Source organism: Drosophila montana, unplaced genomic scaffold, assembly GCF_035044405.1.
Source record: "Drosophila montana isolate Dmon_TW-CO22-7 unplaced genomic scaffold, ASM3504440v1 contig_3200_1, whole genome shotgun sequence".
In the NCBI taxonomy this organism is placed as follows: Eukaryota; Metazoa; Arthropoda; class Insecta; order Diptera; family Drosophilidae; genus Drosophila; species Drosophila montana.
Genome location: NW_026998080.1, coordinates 1,677,072 through 1,687,220, shown reverse-complemented (window position 1 = coordinate 1,687,220; position 10,149 = coordinate 1,677,072). Strand labels below are relative to the sequence as shown.

At 47.5% G+C, this 10,149-nt stretch overlaps 2 protein-coding genes across 3 annotated transcripts; one reads left to right on the top strand and one right to left on the bottom strand.

Moving 5' to 3' along the window:
• Nucleotides 1-3,326: 3,326 nt before the first annotated feature.
• Nucleotides 3,327-4,605, bottom strand: LOC135432398 (uncharacterized). Its single transcript, XM_064688089.1, has 3 exons — nt 4,266-4,605; nt 3,928-4,195; nt 3,327-3,857 (listed from the first exon to the last, which is right to left on the bottom strand). Exons 1-3 carry the CDS (start codon nt 4,358-4,360, stop codon nt 3,363-3,365), a joined length of 858 nt encoding a protein of 285 aa, XP_064544159.1. The 5' UTR covers nt 4,361-4,605; the 3' UTR covers nt 3,327-3,362.
• A 364-nt stretch (nt 4,606-4,969) lies between these two features.
• Nucleotides 4,970-10,064, top strand: scra (scraps). Of its 2 annotated transcripts, XM_064688079.1 has the most exons (12): nt 4,970-5,232; nt 5,313-5,618; nt 5,760-6,257; nt 6,339-6,732; nt 6,789-7,133; nt 7,193-7,346; nt 7,508-7,679; nt 7,740-7,916; nt 7,980-8,213; nt 8,275-8,638; nt 8,697-8,995; nt 9,058-10,064. In XM_064688079.1, exons 1-12 carry the CDS (start codon nt 5,215-5,217, stop codon nt 9,775-9,777), a joined length of 3,681 nt encoding a protein of 1,226 aa, XP_064544149.1. In that variant the 5' UTR covers nt 4,970-5,214; the 3' UTR covers nt 9,778-10,064. The 2 variants fall into 2 exon arrangements, with proteins under 2 accessions (XP_064544149.1, XP_064544148.1); XM_064688078.1 differs by having other exon boundaries at nt 5,760-6,732; nt 9,058-10,063.
• The last annotated feature ends 85 nt before the right edge of the window (nt 10,065-10,149 follow it).

The window sequence follows — 10,149 nt, the reverse complement described above, 5'->3', positions numbered from 1 at the left end:
GCTGTAAATGCGTATTTGCCCCCGTCGAAATACAATACAGAATCGTATTGTGCTCAATTCTAGCTTCGAATAATACCCCGTAAACAAGCCAAAGGGTTCGCTTGTGCTCAGACTCTGTATATGTATGAGATTCATTTGCAAGACAATGACAGCTGTTCGCCATATATGGTGTGTACTGTACTTAAGGCCAACTGATTTTTAATGGAAATTAATAAGGTTCAATGACATTCAAAAATGATTACAGCCATTTATGCTAATGAGATCTGAAAACATGAGAAATATTTCTGTTATTTGTCAAAAGTTTAAAAAACAAGTTGATTCTCTTTAAAGAAAACTCTTTAATTGATATATCTAATAATAGAATATTAGATCATGAGTTAAGTTCTTGAAAGATTTGGGTTTTACTTCGTGCTCTTCAATTATCTCAGTTTTTATCGTTTCTGGCATTCTTTAGTGGATATCTGATGGATTTATACGCTCGTTTGTCGCATTTTTAAATTTCGTATTTTATTGTCTGTTTTGTTGTTGTTGTTGTTGTTTTTTATTTGGTTGCACGCTTCGCTTGGCGCTTGTGGAAAATCAACGCAGCCGGCGGCGACGGCGGCGTCGGCGCTGATGACGTTATTTTTTCATCTTTTTTTTGTTTTTGTTCATCACACACTATATGAAAATGTACACATATGCACACACATATACATACATAGATATGTATATCTATAATTGCAGCCTGTATATGTTTGTATGTGTCATTAAATGTTATTACGAAATGGCTTTGGGGCCGATTTTCATAATGCGATACTTGGTTTATGCAGCGCCGTTTTGCACTTGCTTGGCGCGAGGGGACATTGGCGGGGGGGGCTTGGGTGAAATTTTAGCATGCGTGTGTGTGTGTGTGTCAGCCTCTGAGCCGTACAGACATTTCTGTCGGTGCGTCTGTTCCGTCTTTATTTTGCGGTTTATTTGTTTGTTTGTGTCGCTTTTGTGGCTAAACTAGGGATAGATTATATACACACACACACACACACACACGCACGCACGCATACACCTGGAGCTAGTGACTGTTGCTACTTAGCAAGCCCCACCAATGTTTTATGCGCCTGAAGCTGGACCCGAGCTCTGGCCCAGCCTTTCGATACTGACTCATCCAAAAAGGCGACGCGTGTCGTTGCCCATAAAAGAAAGAAATTTATATTCATATATGTATGTATGTACGTATATGTATATGTGTGTGTGCAAACTGCCATACATGCAAGCGAATAAAAAGCTAAACATTTCTGTTTGGGCACTTGCCAAGCGGCGGGCGCCGGGAAAGAGTTCTTTTTAGAACTTTTACTTTTTTATGGCACGTGAAAGGTGCAAATTGTAATTCGCAATGCTGCAGCCGTGAACGGTTTTTATTTTCATCAAAGAGTCTATAAAAAAAAAGCTGCAATAAACAATAGCGTCTATTGATAATTAACACTTGTTGTTCGATATATTGAATTTCCGTTTATTGCACTTTGATCAGCTCTGCCGAAGGTATTTTCAATCTAAATATTTGATTAAAGTTTTTGTTGGCGTTCGTTACGAACGGCATTTTCAAATTGTTTATGGCCAAAGCGCAGGCGTGTCTGCTGTCAGGGTTTTCAGTGCATTTCCGGTCATTTTGAAATGCAACCAGCATTTCCTGCGCCGCCGAGCCCAGAGTCTTACAACTTTGGCGTTCGATTTGGTTATTCTTTATTTCTTTGATTTATGCTTTTAATTTTGCATCCGGTTTTTCACTTTATTCTTTGTCACTGCCCCTTTGTTTTTACCCATACACTTTGCGCTTGCCGTTTGCGCTAACGTCGACGTCGACGTTGACACCTTTTCTGCTTAAGCTCGACAACAGCTTTTCTGTAACAGCGCTCTCCGTAGAACCAATGCAAACGCAGACGCAGTCGCACTCGCTTTTCATTGCGAATACGTTGTGTGCGAGAGGGAGAGAGAGATAGCGTGAGAGCTTTGCGCGCCGTATGCGATTTGAAGCGCGTCTTTGTGTGCGCGGCCGTGAATCACACGAACGCAACTGACTGACAGCAGCGCAGCCAGAGACTAGAAAGGCCGCTGTCTGTTGGCTTCCTCATGTTCGTGGGGGAGCCGAAGCCGCAAACGCATGCACGAAGCCAAACAGGCACACACGAAGTTGGTGAGGCCTGCCCTGTTGTTGTTGTTGTTGCTGTTGTTGCGCACTTTCTTTGCAGAACGCAAAGTTTTTATGCTCTTTACCAGTTTAAAATAAGTAATAGAGTTTGTAATGAGGCTGTGCAAGTATATGTATCAGACAGCAGACGGCACATTTAACCCTATTAATTATACATATTCTTGGCCAGCATTTACAGCTTAATCGCAAATCGTATAAGAGCGAGAAATTTCAAATATGGAGCAATGAATGTTAATTTGGCCTGTTTAATTTTTTATAAGTGTCAGAAAATCTCTCGATTAGTATGCATAAGTATTAATAATACTTGTTGGATATCTCTCACCAGACGCAGTACAGGGTATCTCGTGGTAGGGAAGCAACAAAGTACGTCTGTTGCATAAAGCCGAAAATGTGAATTTAAATGCACGTTTTTGCTATACAATTTGAGCACCGTTGCCGTCTTCACCAATTTTGGCGAAATAATAAAAAAACAGGCTCGCCAACCCGAAAGAAACCAAAACACAGAAACCAGAAATCTTCTAATGTGCGCAGTCAGCAAGAAAGTGGCTGCCAAAAAGAGGCACAATGTGGCAGATGCTATTCGCCGTTGTTGTTGGGGCAACTTAGAAATCGGAGCCTTGCTTAAAAGCCAATCTCAGGATGTTGCGTGCGTGTGCTCTGTCTTTTTGGCGGCAGATAAGCACAAAACAACACACAGCTACAGATACAGATTGAGATACAAATACATGGCCAGTTGATGCCGCAGAAGTCTGTGTTGCCTTTTAGGGCCTGGCCTGAAGGACGTGCTGCACAGCAAACAACTCAATTTTAATTAAATATTGCGCTATGCTTGATATAAATTAAGAATTCTGCTGCAACCTGGATAACCTTGGTACCTGGGAGTGTGGGGAGCGCCGACCACTGCGTGACTACCTGTGTGCGTGCACTGGGCTCAAAAGCAGGGCCAACAACAGGTTCCCAGCTTGCGTTTATCGGGCCAAAAGACAAGACTCTGATTCCCCAGCAGCAGCAGCAGCGGCAGCAGGTTGCAACAATCAATGCTGCTGATTCATGCCACAATGGCTGCTCTTATTTACACGTATTTTGCTAACGCTTAATTATGCGCCATAATACAGGTCTTTTCATTCAAAGAAAACAACAATTTGTTCGTTTTTCTGGGTACTTAAATCTCAAAATTTTACTTGAGAAGCGCTTGCAAGCGATTCTGTTGCGTTTTATTGGCGTTTTGCGACGCGTGCGTTTTTAACTGCGCTGCCAGCTGCAGCAGCGCGTTTTGCTTTTGTGTTTTCGATTGCATTTTTTGCGGATTGCTGGCGGCGGGCGTTGGCGCTGCTTTCGATTTCTTCTGTTTGTTGCTTTGGCCCGTCGTCGTCGTCGTCGTTGCTGTTGTTGCTTTTTTTGCTGCCGTTGTTGTTGTGGGCGCTTTCGGCGCCTTTTGTTTTTGTTGGGCTTGGGCTGTTGGCATTGGTATCTTCAGCCCAGCATTGACGTCTTTATTTCTTTGCTTCTTTTTCCGTTTGCCCATCGCGGGCGCTGCGACTGTTGTTGTTGTTGTTGTTGTTGTTGTTGCTGAAGCTGTTGCCATTGTTTCAACCGTTTCGGATTTAGCTCGTTTTTTAGGCTTTTCCAGCGGCAACATGGTTTTGTGCCCGCAAAACCCGCAGTCCACAGCCTGCAAAACGAATTGTTGTTTAAAAAAAAAGTGACATAAGCTGAAAACAAAGGATTTCCAGGCCACTTACCACATGGCTGGCCATGCGCTTCTTCAGCCAATTGGCGCGCTTTCTGGCCCCGGTGCTCAGCATGCCCCGCTGCTGCTTGGCCTTGACCGCGTCCAGCTGGGCGATCAGCCTACGTCGTTTGGCATTGTTCGCCAAACGCTGCGGCCGCAAGTGGAGTTCATAGTTGCCGTCGCACCATTGATTGCCGCAACGGGCGCACATGCGAGCCGGGCCCACGCTGTCCTCGGGCAGTTGGACATTATGCCGGGCCAGCTTGCGGCTGATATTGCTGATAAAAATAAAGAACACGAGATTACTAAGGTGATTGTTTTTGTTTTGAGAGGCGTTGCTGGACTTACATGTAGTATGATTTGAGCAGGCGCTCGGCGTGTGTTTGCGTGCTTAACTCCTTGGCGCAGTTCCACAGCAGGTTAACTCTATTTTGTTCTTCCATTTCAGGAAATAAATTTAGCTTCTTTGTGGCTTAAACAGGCAGCACTGACAGCAACTCACGTTGCACGGCGCACATAAGCGCCACACGAATCGCAGGCAATTCACAGCAAACCTGTATATGTACTAAATTTCTATAGCTACCTATATATGTTTATTTATCTAATTGTTATTGACTGTTCATTAAAAGTGTTTTTTATTTAACTGCCTACAGCTTGTCGCGTTTGTTTTGGTGCTGCCACTAAGGTATTGCCACCTGAAAAACATCGAGCCCACTTGACGCTCAAATAATATTCAGTAATCGATAGCTGCGTAAAATGTTATGTTAGGATTCTGTTAAGTGTTATCAATTGCTGTACTCAGTTGGCAACAGTTACATTCAAAATTATAACTAATTCAGTTATTTTCTATCAAAAACTATGCCGGCTGTTAAATATTCGCATAATTTTAAATTCAATTAAGTTTATATAGTTATTGTGTCAATGAGAGCTGCTGTAATTACAGGAATACAGTAAAATGTTAAAATACAGTATGCTAAATTAACAGGAACCGTAACAGATGCAGATCGATAGCTGCTGTCCTCAGGTGCTATGGCAACTCTAGCGATAACACGGGCATACCGACGCTTGCGCATTTAAAATTTCAACGTCGCGAACGAGCGAAAAAAGAAGCGTCGCGCACAATTTCGAATGACGTGCATCCATGAAAAGATACTAAATAATCGTTTTAAAAGTGTATTCGACTAAATAGCAGGCAGCTAAAATACAAATAAAACACGAGTGCAAGTGAAACTGAATAAATTAAACATAAGTGCGCGCGCAATTTGCATTTTCACAAGCATTTGCAGCAACAACAACAATGGATCCCTTCACTCAGGTACAAAGTAACATATCAAACAATGAAAATCATTGTCTAACTGCATTTGATATGCAATTTGTATATAATATAATTTGCAGCGCATGCTCGAAAAGGCCGAACAGCGCAGTCGCGCACTCGGCATAACAAATGCCAGCAAATTTCCACTGGCGGAATGCAGTTTAACAACGGAAGCGTCGGCGGTCAGCAAAGCGACGCCAGCAGCGTCCGCGACAGCCTCAGCGTCAACTGGCAGCAGTGGCGGCGGCGGCGGCAAAGTTACTATCTTGGAGAAGGCAACGCTGGCGGCATCGCCCACAAAGCCGCTGCGCCACTATGCGGCGGTAAACAAGGAGAACATGGAAATGGGCATCGAGATAAACATAACCACCGCCCAGCCAATTGGGGTAAGTTTTTAGCGCATTTGCCTTCTGCTTTATTCGGTGGTGTTTTTCGGTTGTTGTCTGCTGCCTTTGTCTCTGCATTTGCTACATCTGTGTGCGTGCGTGTGTGTGTTTGCATTTTTCGCGCGCTGTCGCCACGTTTAGGTACAAGTTGAGATACAGGAGCAGGATATGACGAGCAGCGACGAGGACGATGAGCAAAGAGCTGCTTTAATCTCTAAGCCTGGTGATGGGGCTGCTGCTGATGCGGAGGCGCCTGTCAATCAGCCCCTGGCCCGACTGCGTGACACATCGCGCAGCCGTCTGCAGCGCATGGGCGCACTGTACTCCAATACGGACGCTTTGTCCTCGCCCATACATCGCACCGAGGCGCAGTTTCATGCCGGCGACGATGATGACCGGCCGCTGTCGGCGCGTAGTCCGCGCAGGGGCAAACAACGCTTTGGCAAGCTGGCAGCGCTGGCGGACACAATTAACCAATGGGAAGACGATACGGCACATCATGAAGTCCACCGACCGCTGCTGGATGCCGTGCCGCCGCCCAAGCCAGACTTGCCCAGTCGCCCAGTGCCGGAGCCGAGAGCCAAAGCGGATGTTGTGGATGCGAGCAGCAAAACCAAACAACTGAAATGGGATCCCAAGGTATTGAGCTCATTGGAGGCGCAGGGCTTTCAGCGACGCGATTCGTCCACGATTAAACATACCTATGATTACGCCAAACAGGAAGAAGCGTCAAGTGCAACAACAGCAGCAGCCACAGCCACAGCCAAGCCGCGCGTGCCGGAGAAATCAACGACGGTCAGTAAAGTAGCCAAGACCTTTGGAACCGTGGCGCCTGCGCCGGCAGCCGCACCCGCACCCTCCAAGCCCACAGCAGTGGCCGCTACCAGTGTCAAATCCGGCTTGGTCTCTGGTCGCGCAGCCATTTTCGAGAATAAGGCCAACGGCGGCGGCTCTCAATCCCAGGCAGCACAACGCAACCAAAAAGATCCCTGCGAGCTGTCGCTGAAAGAGCGCATGAAACTTTTTGAGACCGGCAATTCAAAGGCCATGCTGCCCAAGGCGCCCATAGGCACAGCGCCCAGCATCAGCCAGATTAGGGCAGAGGAGCCCAAGGGTAAGCCTTAAGCAGCGCTTGCCACAACAGCCATGACTAATTTTCTGCCCTTACAGCACACAGTGCGCCAGTGCATCCGATTACAGCAGGCGCTCAGAGCGCAGCCAAGCCGCAGCCCAAGCCCGAGAGCAAGCTGCGCGACAAAGTAGCCGCCTTGGTGGCCTCTGCTCAAAGCAGCGCTGAGAATCGCATTAAGGACATTGATCGACAGCGTCAGGAGGACATGCAAATCATAGCCAATCGGTTTAACAAGCAAAAGGACCTCTTCACGCCACAGACAACGACTGCGGCAGCAAAGCCAGCGCTTGTGCCAGCGCCACCCGTGGTTAGCAAAGTGGTGCGCCCAATGCCGCCGCCACCACCGCCGCCCATGGCAAATGTCAGCAGCAAGCGGCGCTCACGTAAGTAGCTGGCAAAATAAAGATGGAATTCCCAATTCCAACTTTTTGTGTTTTTACAGCTGGCGATGTGATTGACGAGGAGTCGAAGCGCGCACGCAAATCACAGGGGGATCGCCTGTATCCCGCTCTGTCCGATCTTGACTCCAGCGGCGACAACTGCTGCGCCACGGCTACCGCCTCGCTCAACGATGACACCGAGGAGGAGCTTGAAAGGTGCGCTGACAAATGCTATTCTTGCCTGCTCTTTCTGCTCTGCATTGAGTAGACGCCCAACCGATAGAGACTGACCTTAGACCTTAGACGCATAGCTTTAAAACTAGACAAGGCCAATAAATGTGAATAGCTGCTTAAATCTAATCTCTTTTAATTTGTAGTTGCATGGATGAGTCGTTGGATGAGGAGGAGGATCAGTCGCAGACTGAGGACAGCAGCGCGGGCATGTGCAACGGCAGTCTGGGTCGCGAGATATTGCACACGGTGCAACGCAACGAGGCCGAGCTGCAACAGCAGCAGCAGCAACAACAACAACAACAACTGGGAAAAAAGGTGAGTTGCAGGTAGCTAAATCTATGCACAGCGGGTGGTTAAAATATGTTCATTCCACAGGTACGCTATGCCGAGCAGGATCACTATTACAGTAACGACGGTGATAGCTCTATGAATTCTTCACAAATCTCTGCGGGCATTGATGATTACTTGGACGAGGCACTGGTGGGTGACTATGGCAGCACACAGGAGGATGACAGTGAGGACGAGCACAATGCCAGTCATCTATCGCTGGGCGTGAGTACTGCGTGCCCCGATAATCGTTTGAAACTGTTTATAATATGACTTTTACTTCCACAGAGCAAAGGCACCACCGCCTCCAATAGTTTCTCCTTTCGCAAAACACCAGCTGCTGGCGCCGCCGGCTCTACTGCCTGTCAGACCATTCAGGAGCAGCACGAGGCGATGGATGTGCAAACCCCGCTGCTGAATGGCGCACAACCCGTCAAGTCCGAGCTGAGCGTCAATCAGGACAATGATAACTTGGTCACGCTGGTGCACACCGTTAGCTTCTATCGTCGCCAGCAGAGTGCCGTAAGCCATAAATGTGAAGCCACGCAGCATAAATCTCAATTTTAATTCCTATATTTAATAGAACTCCAATTCAACGCCCGTGCGCAAAATTTGTCGCGAGCAGCAGGTCATGCGCTCGGCGCTCACTAACGATTGTCATGCCAAGCACAAGCTGGAGTATGATTCACCGCAGCATGGCGAGGCGTCTGCCACGACTGCAACCAGTAACGATGACTACAGCGAGGACGATGAAGAGCTGCACAATGCACGCGAGTTGAATGAGTCGGCACAGGCGCAGGACAAGATCAAGAAACTGCTCAGTGAGGTCTGCAAACAGCAGCAGGTAATAGGCCAGGCCAGCCAGGCGCTAAATCTGTGCGCTGCCACCGTGGAGTTTTCCGGCTCCACTGAATCCGTTGAGGGCGAACGCTATTTACTGCTAGCAAGTACGTGGAAATTGGCAATTCTTTTACTATTTATTTAATTAAACACTTAATCGTGCAGCTCATCGTCGTCAGGCCTGTTTGGATGAGGTGCAGCGGCTGCGCGTAGAGAACAGCGTGCGTCCCGTGGGCGCACCCAAGGAGAAGGGCTTGCTGACCGTCAAGGATATTACCATACCGCTGAGACAGGAGTATGTGCGCAAAATGGCTACGGGCAACATAAATGGCCATCATTTGGTCTGCCTGCTCAAGTACAATGAGCACGTGCTGGCCACCAAGACGGTGCCCACAATGCCAGGCCTGCTCTCTGTCAAATTTCCCGATGTGCTGCAGCTGAACAATGTCTATGCAGATTTTCGGGTAAGTTTAATCTTTGGCGGTCTCATCCGGCGGCTGTTTTAAATACCCTAACGCAATTGCAGGTTACCCTTGAGATTTATGGCATGCTAGCGCAGCGCGATCAGCTGCCACATGAGCTCAAGTATCACATTAATCTGAACAAGAAGGGGGGCATTAAGACGCCCAAAAAGAAGGGCGGCGAAAATCGTTTGGTCATGCCCCCAGTACAGAGTCCAGCCGGGCCGCATGTGGTGCGCACACCGCAGCTGGTGCAATATGGCTTTGCCATCTTCTCGCTGCGTGAGATTCAGCGCACCAGCTGGACGCTGACGCAAGTGCTGGGCGTGAGTCCGCTCGACGGCACCGTCCATATGAAAGTCAATTGCGAGCTGTCCGTGAGTGTGGAGTACAAGGGTTTCCTGACTATGTTCGAGGACATATCCGGTTTCGGTGCCTGGCATCGTCGCTGGTGCTATCTAAATGGCTCCGTGCTCAACTACTGGAAGTATCCGGATGATGAAAAGAAAAAGGCGCCCATGGGCAGCATTGATTTAAATGCGTGCAGCTCACATAAGGTCAGCACAGCGCCGCGTGACATTTGCGCGCGTCTGAACACCATGCTGCTGGAGTGCGAGCGTCCGGCTTTGGATACCGATCAGGAATCGTTGGTTATAGTGCCCAATGGCCGGATGACAACTGTGCGGCATCTGCTGTCCGCCGATACCAAGGAGGAGCGCGAGGAGTGGTCTGCCTATCTAAACAAGGCGCTGACGCTGCTGCGCGCCTGGGGCACAACGCATTAATAAGGACACGAGACACGACGGGTGGACTGGGAGCAGTAGCAGCGGAAGCAGCAGCAACACATCTGGGGGCGGGGATTTTCCTAAAAGTTTTTTATGTTTTATGTTTTTAATATTTAGTTGATTTTTATTTTTCATATATATTTTTTTGGCTTCTATTGCGTTGCTTGCTGTTTTCCATTTAAATGATAACCGCATAAATGTATTTTAAATTCAAGCTTATAATGTATATGTTCATGTTCAGCGTCAAAGTATTGTTGAGATACCCGTTTAATACTATATTATATTATGTACTAACTTTAAGCGCGTCTCACAAAAAAATTATACTGTAAAGAAAAACCCAGTGAAAATCGTTTTGTTTCTGCCCCAAAAAGA